At 43.9% G+C, this 19,158-nt stretch overlaps 1 protein-coding gene across 4 annotated transcripts in view; it reads right to left on the reverse strand.

The window, feature by feature from the left end:
- Positions 1-19,158, reverse strand: part of DPF3 (double PHD fingers 3) — a 433,848-nt gene that overhangs the window by 98,205 nt on the left and 316,485 nt on the right. For all 4 annotated transcript variants that reach the window (XM_030214247.1, XM_030214248.1, XM_030214251.1 and 1 more), the window contains one exon: positions 17,958-18,036. In XM_030214247.1, coding sequence (XP_030070107.1) covers positions 17,958-18,036 — 79 coding nt within the window. The remainder of the gene's footprint in view (positions 1-17,957; positions 18,037-19,158) is intronic.

The raw sequence follows: 19,158 nt of genomic DNA on the forward strand, positions 1-19,158 counted from the left end.
CATTGGTGTAATGTATGAGACTAAAAACATTAAGGAAAGGATGATGGATAATACTAGGAGGTAGAACTCATGCTGGATTGTTATGAAGCAGTCTTTGGGAAGAGAAAGGTTTTTAGCCTCTTCCTGAAGATGAGGCAGCTGTTTTCTGTTCTGATGGGAACAGGTAGAGAGTTCCAAATTTTTTTCTCCAAGAATGGGGAATAGATTGCTGAAAATCTTCTGATTTTGAATTGTCTTTTGTAACGGTGATGCTAGCATCAGTTGTTGTTTCACTCTGTTAGACTGGAACAGACATAGCAAAGCGGTCTTAGTCAGCATTTCAGAGGTGAAGCACTGTACGATTTGAAAACTAAACAAGCAGCTTTGAACCTAAGTCTTTCTGCTTGAGGAGCCGTGCAGTTTGTTTAGATGAGTTGAAACACTAGTATATCTATTCAATCTGTATATAAGTCTAGTAGCTATGTTCTGTATGATTTGCAACTTTTTCTGATATTGACACTTAATATCAAGAAATAGAACGTTACAGTAAACTAACATTTGGACTAGTAGTGCAAAGGCTTTTTGGTCGAAGAATGATCTGACTAGACATAGCTGTCTCATTTTGAATAGTGTTTTCTTCCATAGCTGGTTAATATGGGAAGAGAAGGTGAGTGAAGAATCAAGCAAGACCCCTAGTACTCTGGTTTCAGATTCAACTGTACAGATTTGATCATTAGTATAAAAGATATTGATGATGGGACCTCAACTCCCTGATTTCAGAAGCATAGGACCTTGGATTTTTGCACATTTCAATTTATTGTTCAGGGCACAAGTGCTAACAGAAGTCATACTATTCGCTACAGATTGAGTTGGATCTCTGTTTGATTCTACCACTGGTAAGAGAAAGAGGATGTCATCCGCATAGGATAATAGTAGTTCATTAAGTCCCAGGTGTATTGAGGCAAGGGATGACATAAAGAGATTGAACAAGATAAGTGAGAGGGGAAATCCCTGCAGACCCTGCAGTTAGGAGACCAGAAGTTGGAAAGCTGGTTGTTTTGCTTGACAGAATAACTTCGATTTGAATGGAATTCATTGAATCATTTTTGAACACAGTCCCTATTATTCCTATCTGATCCAGGCGCTCGAGTAGCAATGTGCGGTCAACCACATCAACTGGAGAAGAATTACTTGGAGGGGCATAATCGAACGTCGCCGGCCAAATAGATCGCCAGCGATCTATGTTGGCGGCGGCGCTACAGCTGGTCGGAACCGTATTATCGAAAAAGATGGCCGGCCATCTCTTTTTTTTGATAATACATTTTAGCCCGGCCAAATCCCATGGAGTTCACCGGGTTTGAGATGGCCAGGTTTGTTTTTCAGCGATAATGGAAAGTTATGTCGGCCATCTCAAACCCCGGCCAAATTCAAGGCATTTGGCCGTGGGAGGAGCCAGCATTTTTAGTGCACTGGCCCCCCTGACATGCCAGGACACCAACCAGCCACCCTAGGGGTCACTGCGCTGGACTTCAGAAAAGCTCCCACGTGCATAGTTCCCTTACTTTGGGAGCTGAGCCCCCCAACCCCCTCCCCCCCCCCACTACCCATAAATGTACCCATAAATTGTTCCAGGGACCTGCATACAGCCTCTAGGACTTATTGCTGCTGTATAACTTTGGCATACCAGTTCACACCTGAAGACTAATCTCGCTGAAAAAGTCCTTTCTTGAAATAGGCACATTTACTCACAGTTAACTGCAGATCAGAGGTTGTGCCCCACTGGCAAAGAGTCCCCTGGTACTAAGATTAGCAGTAGGTCAGAGCTGGCACAATGGTGTACAATGCCCTCTTTCAGCACCATGCAAGGTAAGAACTACATTCTCTAACATGGGTAACACAGGAAAGGGAACTAAAACTGGCTTACAAAAATGGCCACTACCGCATGGACTACAACAGGAAACAAAACAGAGCACACTGACCCAGTTAGCAGGGGGGGGAAAGCACCAGGGGAGTAGAGCCCAGTACCCTACACCCACCACAATGCATTGCTAATGTGACTCTGCAGGGCACCTAACAGAAAAGGTGTCACACTCACCCAAGAGCCACATCGCAACCAGGGAAAGGCTGTCAGAGGATACAACACATTCTGCTGTCATGGAGGTGGGTACGGCATTTGAGGCTGGCATATAGGCTGGCAAAAAAGTTTTTTAGTTTTATTTTTTTAGTTTGGAAGGGGATTGGTGACCACTGGGGGAGTATGGGGAGGTCATCCCCCATTCCCTCCAGTGGTCATCTGGTCAGTTGGGGCACCTTTTTGAGGCTTGGTCGTGAAAATAAAAGGACCAAGTAAAGCCGGCGAAATACTGCTTAACGTCGCTTTTTTTTTCCATCATCGGCGAAAGCCGGCCATCTGGTAGCCACGCCCATGTCCCGCCTTCGCTTATCTACTGATACGCCCCCTTGAACTTTCGCCGGCGAAGCGACAGGAAAGCGGCGATGCAGTCAAAAATGCCACTTTCGATTATACCGATTTCGCCGCTTTTAAAAAATCGCCGGCCATCTCCCGATTTGTGTCAGAATATGGCCGGCGATCACTTTCGATTATAAGCTGGTTGGTCACCTTTGCATAGATGTTGTTTGACATGTGTAGTTAGAACTAGCAGCATTGTTTCCGTACTATATGACGACCTGAAGCCAAATTATGACCAGTGTAAAATAGAGAATTTTTCCAGATATAAAGAGAGATGTTTACTAATGTAGGTTTCTAATACTTTAGTAAAAAGTGGTACGCTTGCCATTGGACAGTAGTTTGCAGGCGATGTTACATCTAGCCCAGATCTCTTCAGTAGTGGAGTGAGAACAATTTTGCCCATATCAGGAGGAAGAGAGACAGTTTTTAACAGGTCATTGAGATTATCAAGTAACCAGTTCACTGCTTCCATAGGGATGGATTTGAGTAGGTGTTTTGGGCATTGATCCAGAGAGCAGTTAGCTCAGGAGCATTTCAACAGCATTGATCTTACATCCTCAACTGTTAGTGGTTGAAAAGATTCCCATTTTTGGTCAGTTTTGAGTCCTTGGGTTGTAGGATCTCTGGCAATTAAGGCTGAGCTAAAGGTTGGACTATTTTCCTCTGTTGGTGTAGCTTTAGATAGTTCGGACCTAATTTGGAGGATCTTGTTGGCGAAATGATCAGCTAGGTCTTGGGTGGTGGGACATGTTTTCTGTGAATGTCCATCCTTGTTAGTGGAAGCTAATGTTTTAACGAAGGAGAAAAGTCTTTGGTTGTCAAGATCATCTTGACCCCTTAAGCAGCTATAGTATTGGCGTTTTGAGTTTGCTACCTTCTTTTTGTAGCATCGGAAGGCTGACTTCCATTTGGATTTATCAGTAGCATCTTTGTTCTTTCTCCACTGCTTTTCAAGGCGTCATTCCTTTTTTAATTTAATAGACAAGAAAGGAAACATTCAACTAGTAGCTTTTTCAAAAGGTCAGGAGGGTTTGATCTGTGTCAAGTTTTCAGTACGGACTCAAGTGACAGAACATTTCGATAAGGGTGATCAGGTTTTTCTGATGGCATTAGATGTCATGTGCCTTGATTTGAAACAGCATGAAATTTTGTTAGGAGGTTTGGATAGATGAGCGCACTTAATTTGATCTCTTTTTTGGAAGAGAGATTTTTTCTGATCAAAGTGCAGAACCACTTTCATTATGGAGTTCCCCAGAGGGCCTCTGTCATCCCTGACTTAATTTAATATTTTAGGGGTCCTTTTACTAAGCTGCGGGAAAAAAGGCCCTGTGGTAGTGGCAGGGGCCATTTTTCCCACACACCAGGGCCCTATTTACCAAGTGGGTAAAAAGCCCCCCCCCCAAAAAAAAAGCCATGTGGTAAGATAACCCTTACTGCGTGGCTAAGTGGCAGGGAACACTTACCACCATCCATTAAGGTGGCGGTAAGGGCTCCAGTGGTAACCAGGCAGTGCGTGGCAATGCCTGATTACCACCAGGTTAGCGCTGTGCTAGAGAAAATAATTTCCTGGAGTAGCATGCTCCAGCCAGAACTACCACCGGCAGCCACATTGGGCTGGCGGTAGTTCCGTTTTAGTGTGCGGTAAGCCCACGTTGGGCTTACCGCTGCTTTGTAAAAGATCCCTTAATAAGAATGTTAGGGAGATTATCCATGATTGAAAAATGTCTGGTTTTATTTATGTGGATGAAGCTTGCACAATTATGCCAGTTGGCTAGAATGTGGCCTCTGCAGTGGAGAGTCTGAATGAAGCACTACAACAAATTGCAAACAACATTTTGAGGAGTCTTCGGTTGATTAATGTAAGCAAGACAGAAGTTGCTTTTATGAATTGAGAGATATTGTTAAGCTGCCATCTCCTATAGTATTGAATAATATAGCTTTGTCTCCTGTTGTGATAGTACAAAATCTTGAGGTTTTCATAAATCCCAAGTTCTAGTTTGAGTCACAGATTTCCTTGGCGGTGAGTAGAGTTTTCATAAATATAAGCTGACTAGAAAGCTCCCTCCCTTGTTGGATGTGGATTCTGTAAAGATAGTGGTTTGAGTACTTAAGATAGCCCATACATAGGCTTGCTATCTATAAATGTTCAGCACCTCTCCACATATTACAAATTTCACTGCTAAAATATTTTTTTGAGAAGTCTGACAGGCAGAGTGCAACTCCTCTTTTGAAGAGCTTTACTGGTTTCTGATGAAGACCAGAGTTAAGTTTAAAATTTTAAGCCTGACGTTTAAGACTTTAAGAGCTAATGGACCAGATTTAAGCATAATCAGAGAGCCTTGTTGGTAGCTAATTTTTGTGATTTAGAATGAGCTCCAGCTGAGAATGTTTTTGGTGGCTGTCCCAACTTTGTGGAACATTCCCAACTGATGTTAATGGTATGGTCATTAGGATTTGGATAGTGTATCCAAGGCACAGGCAACGACATGAACAGTCCAAGATGCTGGGGGAGTGGTAAAGCAGCACAAACAGAATGAACAACCTAACATAACCAGGAGAGGGCCAAAGCAGCAACCAACAGCAGCATGAACACCCCCCAATGCATCTAAAGAAAGGCAAAGCAAAATCAACTGTGCAATGAACAAACCAAGGCAACATGAGCGGGGCAGGGGAGATGGATTCTTGTTTATTTTCTGTTTCAAGGGTCAAAACACCCCAGTGGAACAAACAAAACAAACAGGCAGCAGGAACTGGTTGGACAGCAGCAGCAGGACATTAGTTCAGTAGGAATGAATTCCCAAAGATCCAACCACTGGTGCTCATAGTGGGCAGGAAACCCCCAAAGATGTGAAATGTATCTGTGCATTCAGTCCTCCTGCCACCCACATGGAAAATCAGAAAACGTCAGTCGAGGGAGGTTCATCTTCATGAAGATCAACTTGCCATCATGAACAATATGGACATAAGGGGGCTAATATTTTAAGGAATTGTTCACATGTAAAGGCCTTTTTACATATGTAAAGGGCTTGTATAAAATTGCAGGTCTTACATATGCACAAGTATTTATTTATTATTACATTTGTACCCCGCGCTTTCCCACACAATGCAGGTTCAATGCGGCTTACATAGTAATTCGAAATACAAATTCTTATAAGGAGAGAAATTTCAAACTGTAATGAAACATGATAAAATTGAACTTGATAATGTATAATTAGGATAAGGGAGGGTAAATAGGATAGGATAGTATAGGTTGGTGGAAATGGGGTAAGGAGGGATATAGTAAAGGAGAGATGGAGAAGAGAAGGTTGGGATGAGTAGAGGGGGAATGGGGAGGTGGGGTAAGTAAAACCAATGATGAGGTTGGTATCAGTGTCAGAACAGAATTGGAAGTGGAGGTTGATAAGATTAGGACATTAGAGTAGGCTTGCTTAAAGATACTTTTATTTTGACTTGCATGTAGGCAAATTCATCTTCACGTCTAGGCAGAGTACAAGCTGATTTGTAATTTACACACATATTTCATAAAATACCTGCTTCTGAGCAGGCAAATATATCTGTGCTTCAATCTAGCCACAATTTCTGCCAGCTTACCTCTAGTACTTTAGAAAGACACACAGACACTAATGTGTCTTTATAAAACAAGCTAACAAGAGACACTTAAGTGTCCTTCACACATAGGAAACCTGTTATAAAATCACCTTCTTGATGACTCATTAACTAGGCTTGCTGGTTAGTGGGAAGGAAAGGAATTGCTGAGGATACTTGCAAAATCTGGCTAGACCACAGTCTCGTGTGCCCAGTTTGCCAAGGGGTTTATGGCTGTGTCCTCAATGGACTCTGCCATGCAGCATGTGACTGGAATGGAGGAGTGGCCTAATGGTTAATGCAGTGGGTTTCAGATCTGGGGAACTGGATTTGATCCTCTATTGCCCCAGGTACAAATAACCTTAGATTGTAAGCCCATTAGGGAAAGAAAAGTACCTACAAAAACAGTATATGTAAACTGCTTTGACTGTATCTACAGAAAGATAGTTTATCAAGTGTGCATGATTCCCCTTTGAGGAGCAGGGAGTCATACAGGTCTCTACTGTCAACTGCTGAAACTAATGCCTGTGTCAGGAGAGCATCTCCTGCAATGACCGTAGGTGGTGGAAGATAAAGTAGGAGGAAGTATTAGCTGACAGTCCTGCAAGGGAGCCATAGGTGGTCAGTGACTTAGATATTAGGGGAGGCTAAAGTTGGGCAGAACAAGTGCAAGTTTAAATATTGGGGTAGAGAAGACACCTGTTTCATCAGTAAAGGTGTAGGGCACTTGTGAACATCAGTGGTACTCAAGTAACTCTAAGCAGGTCACTGACTGCTCAGATACTCAGCTATAATTCAGCCAGCAGTGGCCAATGTAAATAAATAAATAACAAGAAAAAGAACACTGACCACCACCAGCTGGATAACATGATTTTTGTTTCTATACTGAGATTGTATGCTTCTAATAAATCTGCTCGGCACAGAAATTATATCAACATTTTTCTATAAAGTACAGTTTTACAGAAATTTGTTATGACATATGTGTGTCAACACAACATCTTTAGTAAATGGATACCATTCAGTTTAAATATATTATGGTGTCATTTAGCTCTAGTTTTATGTATTGCTTCTAGGAAAAGTTGATGAATAGCTAGATATTGCATGATCTGATGGCAAATGCATTTCAGCTAAAACTCAACAAAGAAAAAACACACTGTCTCATCCTCTCATCCCAACACAACGCGGACAACCCCACAACTATCAACACCCCTGACTACACCCTTCCTATCTCAGACAGCCTGAAAATCCTTGGAGTTACAATAGACCGTAACTTAACACTAGAGAGCCAAGTGGCCTCCACAACAAAGAAAATGTTCCACTCAATGTGGAAACTCAAACGCCTGAAACAATTCTTCTCATGAGATACATTTCTCAATCTGGTACAATCAATAGTACTCAGCCACTTAGATTACTGCAATGGAATTTACGTGGGATGCAAAGAACAAACTTTAAAGAAGCTTCAGACCACTCAGAACACGGCAGCTAGGCTTATATTTGGAAAAACATGATATGAAAGCGCAAAACCCCTCCGCAAAAAACTACATTGGCTCTCAATTAAAGGACACATTACCTTCAAATTCTGCACCATAGTTCACAAAATAATCTACGGAGAAGCCCCTGGTTATATGACAAACCTAATCGACCTACCTACTAGAAACACCTCATAATCATCACGAACATATCTAAATCTGCATTACCCAAGCTGCAAAGGCCTAAAATACAAATCAACTTACGCATCCAGCTTTTCCTACATAAGCACACAGCTCTGGAACGCATTACCAAAAGCCTTGAAAACGATGCATAACCACCTAAACTTCCGGAAATCACTAAAAACTAACCTATTCAAAAAGGCATCCCCTGCGGATCCAACCTAAATGTCTGATCTCTGCGACACAACAAAATTAAAGCACGTAATGGACATAACTTCATTTCCTCCACTGCACGGTTCCCTGAACGTGACTTTGCAAAGTGATATTGTGGGAGGATAGAGTTCCTGTGGTAATGTTCTCACTGGAGCCGCCAAACGCCTTCCGGTACTATGTAAGCCACATTGAGCCTACAAATATGTGGGAAAATGTGGGATACAAATGCAACAAATAAATAAATAAAATAAAAATAAACTGAAAATGCTGTGGAAATGAATTAATAATGCTGACACTTTCTACTACATTTGCAGTGAGTTCTGTCTGAAGGTGCAAAGAAGAACCATGACTCCACTGATGAAGAAGGCCTATGAACTATGTTTTGGATGTAAATTTTGCAATTAAGACAAAAGCTGGGCTCTCCATATTTGTTGTCTGAGAGCTTGGATCAACGGTGCACGGCCAATCATGCTATTTGCTGTTCCAATAATATAGAGACAGCAGAAAGATCATGTTACAGACTGTTATTTCTGTTTGACAAATGTTTCAGATTTTTATCCAAAAGCAAACCTTAATCTACCGTCAATTCGAAAACCAGTGCCACATCACCAAAGTAGCAGATAAGACACTAGACTTCAACAGTAAAAATGATCCAGATTTTCAGCCAGCACAATCAAGCAAACCCAATTTAATAACTCAATTTGAATGAAATGACTTGGCTACTGAAGTAGACATTTCAGCTACACCCTGCGTGACAGAAATATTGCAAGGTTTTATTCTGATTCAGGGTTGAAAATTCCATTAATTAGATTAATCCAAATTTGTTGAAAAAATAAATATTTACCTGAAATTTGTTTCCCAGTGAAATTATCCCCATCCTTTCTCTATATACTTTTTTTTTAAGTATACTTTAAAAAAAAAAAAAAAAGTTAACTCTCATGTTGCTTTTATTCTGTCTGAAATCTTTCACACAAGTGACTGCAAAATGGTGTCTGTTTCTGTTTCTGTCTCACTTCCAGTAAGGCTGGGAGGGATTGGCTGGTACCAACACACTGGCAAAGGACTGGTCCTGCTCCTTTCCACATGTCCTCACTGGCTCCAGGCTGTCTGGGTTGAAAAGCAAACATTCAGCGCTTCCATTTTCCCATAGACCTTAATGGCCACAGACTTGAATGGCAAACAGAACATAATTAAAAAAAAAAAAGAAGAATGAAATGAATATTTCAAAGGCATCTTTAATTCACTTCATTAGAAAATGCAGCATTTTTTTGTTTCATTTTCAAATGAAATCACATCTATATTATTTAATTGTTAAACAAGCCAAGAAGGTCTTGTCACGACTAAAGCTGAGTGAGCCATTGGACTGCCTAGCCGGGTAGGTGAGTGTCAGAAAGGCTCCAGCTAACGATGGGCGAGTCTCTTCGAGAAGGGTGAAGGTGGTGGGTGGCCCTGAAAAGGATCCTTGGGGGCAGGCCCGGCAGAACTGGGACCTGGAGTGGATCTGAGAAGAGCCCTTGGGAGCAGGCCCAGCAGAACCAGGACCCAGAGGACTTTGAGACAAACAGGAATGTAAGTCTGGACTGGTGACTGGATGCAGAAGCAGACCTGGACTGGACTGGGCTGGAAACAAGACACTGAGGCAAGACTGGACTAGAGGCAAGATGCTGAGGCAGGGCTGGAGACAAGACGCAGAAGCAGGGCTGGACTGGACTGGAGACAAGACGCAGAGGAAGGGCTGGACTGGACTGCAGACAAGATGCAGAAGCAGGACTGAACTGGAGACAAGATGCAGAGGCAGGGCTGGAGACAAGACACTGAGCAGGAACTCCGTCACAAGGCAACTCGTTGCAAAGGCATGGTGGGGAGGGGGGCTAAGCTGCCAGAAATAGTCCCAGGCTGGTGACATCATCGGGGTTGCAGAGCTCTGCCTCCTGTGGAAGTGCTGGTGGGAGTGTTCTTGGTACGTGAGTGCCTGGGCAGGTCGATTCCTGCCCATAGTGCAGCAACCTGGACATGAGGCCCTAAGAGCGCCATGATTGGCAAACCCTTTCAACACCAAGTTGTCTTCTCTGATATGAGGGATACAAGCTCAAAACACAGGGTGACAATCATCTACAAACAAAATCGTAGCTCTGCCAAGCCCTAAGGACACATCCATGAGGCCCCATCATCTGCTAAGTGTCCTGTTCCGATGGTTGGTGAGCCCTTAGGTTCCCTGAGGCCTGGCAAGACCTCCGAGGACCGCCGCGCACCCCGAATCTTCACCCGCGGCGACCGCCGTTCACCAAGGGTTGAGCCCCCAGCTGCAGGCGGCCAGCAGGACTGCTGGAACCGCGGGGTGACGGTCGGCTTGGCTGGTAGTCAGCAACTCAGTCTCTAAAGGGCAGCTAGCAAGGACAGCTAGCGCCGAAAAGGAACACAGTCTCGGAAGGGGCTAGCAAGGTCGGCTAGCTGAAGAGGACACAGTCTCTGAAGGTGGCTAGCAAGGACGGCTAGCTGGAAGGACACAGTCTCTGAAGGTGGCTAGCAAGGACGGCTAGCTGAAGAGGATACAGTCTCTGAAGGTGGCTAGCAAGGACGGCTAGCTAGAAGGACACAGTCTCTGAAGGTGGCTAGCAAGGACGGCTAGCTGAAGAGGATACAGTCTCTGAAGGTGGCTAGCAAGGACGGCTAGCTAGAAGGACACAGTCTCTGAAGGTGGCTAGCAAGGACGGCTAGCTGAAGAGGATACAGTCTCTGAAGGTGGCTAGCAAGGACGGCTAGCTGGAAGGACACCGTCTCTGAAGGTGGCTAGCAAGGACGGCTAGCTGGAGAGGATACAGTCTCTGAAGGTGGCTAGCAAGGACGGCTAGCTGAAGAGGATACAGTCTCTGAAGGTGGCTAGCAAGGACGGCTAGCTGAAGAGGATACAGTCTCTGAAGGTGGCTAGCAAGGGCGGCTAGCTGAAGAGGATGCAGTCTCTGAAGGTGGCTAGCAAGGACGGCTAGCTGAAGAGGATACAGTCTCTGAAGGTGATTAGCCTTCCGATCCACTGTGGGGGCTTCTGACGAACGAAACGGAAGCACCCGTCTCTTTCCGTTTCGTGGTTTAAATCCCCCGCCCGTCCATCCCCTTGAAGCAGCTGGAGCCAATCCCCCCGGCCTAGGCAGGCAAGGGAGGCCTGGATTGGCCAGCGTGCCCGGCGGGCAGGGTCTCCTTGTCCATGCGCCAATCCGGCGCGAGTAGACGGGGCTGGCTCGCTGGTCTGCTCCAGCGAGGGAGACGACGACGCCGGCGCCGCCATCTTGGCCGGCGTATCCCCTTCTCCGAGGCCGGCGCTCGCTCCAGCGGATCGCCGGCCTCGGAGCGGCCCACGGGAGCACCGGCCCCGTCGGCGGCTTGTCTTCGCCGCCCCGGATCCCGCGGCCTCCGTTGGTCTTCGCCCCCCGCTGGGGGCCCCCAGGTACGGGCCCAGAACGGGACACTAAGGCTGGTTAGACTTGCCTATATATCACTTCCCTTCCCTACCTTCCAAATAGGGTCTACCTTTTCCCAATACCTGAGATTTCTTCAGCTGCTTCTAGGATCGCTGAACCTGTTGTCCTTTCTAGAGTCATCTGTCTCTCTGTAGGGGACTAGCCTGCATCTTATTTACAGTCAGATCCCTCCAATTGTTTGCTCTTAAGCTTTCTAGGGCGTTCTAAGGGCAACGCTGAAGCTCCGATCCTCCCTCTCCTTCACTTCCACTCAAGGGGGACCTCTGCTTTTTCCTTTTGTACTTTCCTTTCCTACTATACTCAGTAGGTTATCTCCCCAGTGGCTCCTGGCTGCCTCCTTCTCAGGTCTTGTGTGGGGTACAAGTACTTTGCTACAAATGCAAAGGATGATACTGTATGAATACACATGTAAATTGCAGGCTGCATAATAATAGAATGTAAAGTAAAAAGGAAGTAGCAAGGAAGGAAGAGTAGGTGATGTGTCAGCAGAGTGGCAGGAAGACTGACAGAGACAGTAGGATTATTCCTTGTGCCAAAGTCATCACTGTAGTCAATATTGTTTTTTTGTTTTTTTTTATTCAATAATTTCTTCCCTTTTATACTTCTAGATCCACCAGGGCTTGTATCTGGTGCTAAAAACCTTTATTAACGACAACCTGGGGATTTTCCCCACATTTTATATCCCCTCCCAACATATTCCAGTCATTGCAGACACTGTCCTAAACCAAAGGCTTTGTACAAGGGCTCCATCTGGAACAATTTATTGCATTTGTATCCCACATTTTCCCACCTATTTGCAGGCTCAATTTGGCTTACATAGTTTAGTTATGATATTGTCATTCCAGGATATCAGATACAATTAGTAATATGTAGAGATTAAGTAAGGGGAAGAAGAAGGAAGTGATTGGGTGGGTAAGTTTAGAAGGTGATCATGGGCCCTAAATCTAGTCACTAGGTGTCGCTGTTCACAACAACTTCCTCCACACTCCCACCAGCTGTGACATTATGTCCACAGAATAATCATCCCCACTGGTCTGTGGAGCTGAAGACCTGAACCACCAGGACAAATCAACACTGCAGTCTATTTTAAAGGGCCACTCCCCCTACTATACATCATATAGATGAGTGGGGTCAAACTAACATCTTAAAATCATAAGCAGCTCTAAAAATTAGCTTCTTAATGCTTGTTTGGAGTGGCCTAGTTGTTAGAGCATTGGTCTTGCAATCCAGAGGTGGCCGGTTCAAACCCCACTGCTGCTCCTTGTGATCTTGGGCAAGTCACTTAACCCTCCATTGCCTCAGGTACAAACTTAGATTGTGAGCCCTCCTGGGACAGAGAAATATCCAGAGTACCTGAATGTAACTCACCTTGAGATACTACTGAAAAAGGTGTGAGCAAAATCTAAATAAATAAAATAGAGGCATATTTTAGCCATAGAATGATGTGGACTGGAAAAATGTTCAAAGAAAAACAAAAAAGGCAACAGTGGCCACGTCGGGTACTGCTTTTATCTTGGTTTGAATAAATTATTTCTTTGTTTTTATATATGTGTATCGGTCTACTTTTTATAACAGACTGGAAAAATGTTCTCCTGCTGTGGTGTGTTCTTGGTAAAGTGTTATCTTGTCACGACGTAGGTTTTGTTTTGTTTTTTGTAACTTCTGACTCAATCCAGGCTCATGCTACGTTAGTGAAATGGGTTAAAAGTTAAAGAAAAGGGGGCAAATTTTAAACTGTCCACATTGGGGCAAACTCTGTGGGTGTCCTTAACCCATGGACATTGCACCAATGTTCAGTGTGAAATTGCATGAATGCTTTCACTTTTAAACTTCACCGGGGTACAAAATGCCCATTGATATGTACCTCTGCTCTCTGTCTCTCTCTACAGCTATATTGTTTTCCTTGAAAACAGCACTATAAGGTCCTTTTATTGACGTGTGTTAGGTTGTTAATGCGCGGTTTGACGCATGTTATCAGCTAAGTCACAAATGTGTAACAGCCTACAAGGTATATTTACAGTTGGTGTAGTAAGTCACACATTAAGGTCATTTTTTTGGAAGAGGCAGAACTGGGCAGGGCATGAGAGGAGAATAGGCATGGAAAGTGTTTGGCACTTAGCACATCACACTTACCATATGCTGACTCATGCGCAGTTAACACAGGACCACTTCCCGCCTCCTAAATAGGCACTTTAATGCAGTAACTGCAGGTTACATGCTGGACATGCCCCCCCCCCCCCCCCCCCCCCCCCAGTAGATAGCATGATAGTTCAGCACTTGGGGCACATTAATTTCCTACATTAAGTGTAAAATCCAATGCACCTTGGTAAAAGGGCCCTTATGTGTTTTATTATCCTGTAAAATGCCATCTAGAAGCATTATTTTCCTTTTGTGAACAAAACATACCAACAGGAATACCTCCTTTATAGCCAGAAGCATGACACATAGACTTTTTGCCTCACTGAGGAAAGGCAGTTTCCAGAAAGCCAATTAATGTGGATCCATTTTTTTTACCCAAATAAATTGCTTTGAAATTGCCCTCAAAACTAATTTATCAATTTTAAAAAACTCAATTTTTTCCTTTACTTTTTCCACTTACTGATTTTAAATTGTGGATAACACCTTTGAGGAGGACAGGCACAGAAGCACTTGGGGAGTTTGTCACAGGTATATATTCTACAAAAAAGATGACCAGGCCTAAAATAGTCTAGGAAACAGTAATTTTGATGATGGGGGAGCCAAATTTTCCATATCTGCTGATGTACACTGTTACAATTAAGAACTTTTTTGTCATTTCATTATGAGTGGAGCAATGGCACTACAACATCCAACTATATTTTCATGAACAGATGACTCTGCAAAAGCCCCAATCCCATTTGGAACTTGGACACAAGGAAAACAGAGGTAGGAGTATAGCAGGGACAAAGCCAGACTTTGACGGGAGGGGGGTCCAGAGCCCGAGGTGAGGGGCCATATTTTAGCCCCCCTGGCACCGCTAACCCCCCCGCCATTGCTGACCGCTGCCGCCACCACCAACAACAACTTTGACCTCCCCCCCCCCCCCCCGCCGACTACCCTCTCGACCCCTCTCCCGCCCCCACCGTCGCCTACCTTTGCTGGCGGGGGACCCTAACCCCCGCCAGCCGATGTCCTTTTCTTCCAGCACAAAGCTTTGTTCTGTTTCTGTGAGTCTGACATCCTGCACGACAACTTGCAGGACATTAGACTCACAGAAACAGAATGAATCCTTGCAGATCAGCCAGCAGCCGCGTTGCTGGCTGATCTGCAAGGCTTCGTTCTGTTTCTGTGAGTCTGACATCAGAAACAGAACGAAGCCTTGCGCCGGAAGAAGAGGACCTCGGCTGGCAAGGGTTGGGGTCCCCCGCCAGCAAAGGTAGTCGACGGCGGGTTGGCAGTGGAAGGTGGGGTCGAGAGGGTCATCGGCAGGGGGTCCAGAGCCAGATCTACAGGGGCCCAGGCCCCCGTGGCCCCACGTAGCTATGCCACTGGTGTACAGTTCACCTAACTTTTTGATTAAAAACAAAGAAGAAGGCATATGGGGCAGATTCACTAAATGGCACTCAAAATTAGGCACTATTAAGATCCATGCTACACTAGGATTCTGTAAAGGATGGTCTGCACAGAGCACCCTTTACAGAATACTGAATTAGTGTGCTTCTTGTGCCTGACATTGGGTGTCAGGGCTGCAGAGATGGGGGGCGGGGGGGGGGGCAAGATTCCACTGGGCCCAAAGCCGTGGTCTGTGTCTCTCCTACTTCTGACAAGACCCAGGTGATCGCATCCCGAAAGGAGCAAGAGAAAGAAAACTCCAGCGCTGGGCCCCCCTTAGAGGCTCAGGAGGAGCCGACACAGGGTTTTGGGGCCTCTGGTTTGGCTGGTGGTGGTTCCCAAATCCCACCAGCAGAAGCCTTCCTCTAGCGCTGTTCTCCGCCGCAGGGCAGGCAACGCGGCAGAGAACAGCGCTGGAGGAAGGCTCCTGTTGGCGGGGCTTCGGGATCCCCGCTAGCCAAGGTATGTGGAGTTCTGGCAGGGGCAGAGAGATGGGGCAAAATGTGCCCCCCCCCCCACACACTTTGGGCTCCACCCCCTCCAATTTTTGTGGTCTGGCTACACGGCTATCCAGGATGGTGGCAGCGGCAGTCCTTAAGGGTGGCCCAACAGCAGCGGCTTACCCCAGGCCCAGCTCAGTCTCTCAGCAGCCCTGTTGGGTGTGAGCACTTACACCTCCCAAAGGCTGATATAAATGCTTGCGCCCAACTGATGGCAGCTAGGCGCACAAATGCAGGTATTCTAGAACATCACACCTAAATTCTGAAAATGCCCCTGACCCACCCATGCCCCTCCCATGTCCAACCCCCCTTTGGAGTTGTGCACTATGAAATTTAGGTGTGCATGTTATAGAATAGGACGTAGGGAAATACATGCAATTTAGCGGCACTTTCCCAGTGATGGCATTTTCAAAGAAGTCATATAATTAAGACTGTTGCTACTGTTTTTCTGCATTTGCATGGGTTCTTATTCAAATACTGAATTTTCTGTATTGTTTATTAAGGATTTGTCTGCAATATTCACTAAAGGAATATGGGACTTCTGTTTGATCCCCTGATGCAGGTGGATTACCGTCAAAATACTGCCTGTGTCAGGTCACTTTTGAATAAACAATTTATGTCTGTCCCAGTCTTGAAGGCTCTTGTGCACTTTTTTGCTTTAAATCCTAATATTGCCAATTAAACTCTTGTTAGCGCCTCATTGACTAATTAATGTGTGAATCTGGGATCCGTAACCAAATTTGGGAGACCAATACAGAAACTAGGGGATGGAGAGTAATTCTATAAGGAGGTCATCAACATTTAGGTACCAATAAAGCATGAAAATGACCAGAATATATGAGCGTACACATTATTCTGTAACATAGCACCTAAACACAGTAGTGTGTACTTTGAAGGTGGGTGTGTAGATGGGTAGAGTCTGGGCAAGACAGACAGTTATACACGTAAATTATAAAATTTTATAATTATCATGTGGGGGTTTTTTTTATCAATCTAGATGTGAACATTTGCACCATCACTAAGACTGGCGTAAGTGTTCATACCTAAAATATGCTATTATTTTAGGACAGACAAAAGAGAGGGAATACAAGGCACAGCAGAGCAATCCAACAATGTAAAAAACACAAAGGGCCTTCAAGGGTTGGGAAAGCATAGAAATGTAACTTTATTAAAAGACCAAATATGGTCCATGTTTCAGTGGAACGCCTCCATCAGGGGTCTTTTTGGTAGTTAATAGTCTTCTAATTGCAGTGTAATAAACCAGAAAAAAAAAGTCCAGTAGAAAGCTTTACAAATTTACAATATTGGGTACAGAAAGCAAAAGTGTGCACTTTCAAATATCCTGAAAGCGCCACTCTGCACATCACCATCAGCCGTCAAAATGCTGGTTCATTATACTACAATTATAGACTACTGACTACCAAAAAGACCCCTGATACAGGTGTTCCGCCGAAACACAGACCATGTCAGGTCATTTAATAAAGTTACATTTCTACACCTACCCAACCTTGAAGGCTCTTTATGTTAGTATTTTATAACATTCTTTTACAGAATATGCTTCAAATAGGCAACTTCTTTTCACCTAAAAAAAGGCACCCCTTTATAAAGTTATTCCCATAATAGCCATAAAATCAACATAACAACATTTAATGCACAAAGGAATGAGGTACAGTGAGATCATCAAAACATTTGCTATATCTCACAACTCTCTTCACCCCCACAGCTACAAAATATCTTCTAATACAATTAAAATTAGGCTGGTGAATGTATTTCTACCATCTACACTTATAAACTGATTTATGAGCTTTATTTTCCCCTAGGGAAAGAATGAGGAAAAAGCCTTCATAAATCGGGCCTTTATTTGTAGCCAAAAGTGATGGAATTAGACTGGTTCTCACTCAGAAGGACTTAAAGAGAGAAAAACAAAGAAAGTACAAAGAGAAACAAATAATGGAATTGTAAGTAATAATATTATTAGTAATGAATAATTATAATAATATCAAAAAGGCCATGAAAAAGGACATTTTTTCTTAAAGAGGCAACAATGGTAAAATACCTTTGCCGGATGTTTTTAAGTTATGCTTTTGTTTGTAACTATAAGAAAGGAAAGAAAGAAAGAAAGAAAGAAAGAAAGAAAGAAAGAAAGAAAGAAAGAAAGAAAGAAAGAAAGAAAGAAAGAAACTCATTGAAAAATAAAAACAGGCTACATGGCAAAAAATATCCAGCAGAAACAAACACAAAGCAAATCAAAGGAAAAAAAGGATGAAAAGGAAGAAAGCATATGGAGAGATGAGTTGTTCTGCAACAGGGTAGGTAGGACTGCTCAAATACTTCCTTTTTGTCATGAATGCAAATCAATACATACATAAAATGAAACATGCAAGTTGCAGAAGCAGTATATTTTGCTGAAAAGGAGCAGGCTGTGTTGCTGCTCTGATCTAGACCAGGCTTGAGCGAGTGGAATGGCAGGCTGGCTAGGGCAAGGGCGTGGGAAGAGCGGAGGGAAATTACTTACTGTCACAAACGTACGGTTTATCATGGTCTTCCTGGGAAGCTGCATCATTTCTCCGCCTTCCACCTGCAGAACCACGGGCCTGAAACAAACAACAAGGAGATTAATGGTGTACCTACGTCTCTTTACCAATGCTCAAAAAACAATTTTCTCCTCTACATCCATATATGGATATTCTTTCAGCAAACCGGTAAGAAGCCCTGAACACAAGTTTTGTATGTGTCTGTGAATGTTGCACCAAAACTTCTGAAGGCTTATTTTCTATGTAAATAAACCAATTAGGGAACCTTATCTGTTCTTTCTTGCTAATTTGCTTGCCATGCTTCAATTATGTGAGCTGCAGAGATCATTATGTTCACCTGAAAAATTACAATTACCTGACGAAGGGATCTCAGTAGTCCAGAATGTAACCTCTTAAGACACAGTTTAATGTTAAATTTCACATTCCACTTTAGATCAACATTTCAAAGCAGAGCCTAATAAAGATGACATCTACCCATTTAGGGTGAAAGTTATCAAACTGGACTACCATTAAGATGAGTTATTTTACCGTTAACTCATACTATTTTAGCATAGGTCCCTTTTTAAGTTATGAGATCTAGTTACCAATAGCTAAAATAGCATAAGTTAACGGTAAAATAACACATCTTAATACGCTGATAACTTCCCCTCTTATTTTGCTGGTTTGTATTCAGCTAATAGACAGGTAAGGTGAGTACATAATTCACTTCTAGAAAACAGCCCTATCATCACAGGGGTATCCCAGTCAGGGTGACATCATCATAACGGGATCCTGCACTAACTGCTACTGGCCCCACCCTATCCTTCAACAGTAGACATTCCCCCCTACCCCTGGACTACCTAGGGTTCCAGTATGCCTAGCAATATGCCTGACCACATGAAAATTCTAGATTGGAGTTTTATGCAATAGAAAAGAAACTTTACTCTTTCTTTGTCATTCAGAAGGAGTATAAGGCATAGCTGGTTTTCATATGACAGCTAATCATCAACTCAGCAATCATAGCTAAGAACTTAAGAATTTCCATAATGCGTCAGACCAATGGTTCATCTAGCCCAGTATCCTGCTTCCAGCAGTGGCCAATCCAGAAGTACCTGGCAGAAACCCAATTAGTTGCACCATTCCATGCTACCAATCCCACGGCATGCAGTGGCTTCCCACATGTCCATCTCAATAACAGACTAT

The sequence above is a fragment of the Microcaecilia unicolor genome, chromosome 9 (genome assembly GCF_901765095.1).
Source record: "Microcaecilia unicolor chromosome 9, aMicUni1.1, whole genome shotgun sequence".
Classification (NCBI taxonomy): Eukaryota; Metazoa; Chordata; class Amphibia; order Gymnophiona; family Siphonopidae; genus Microcaecilia; species Microcaecilia unicolor.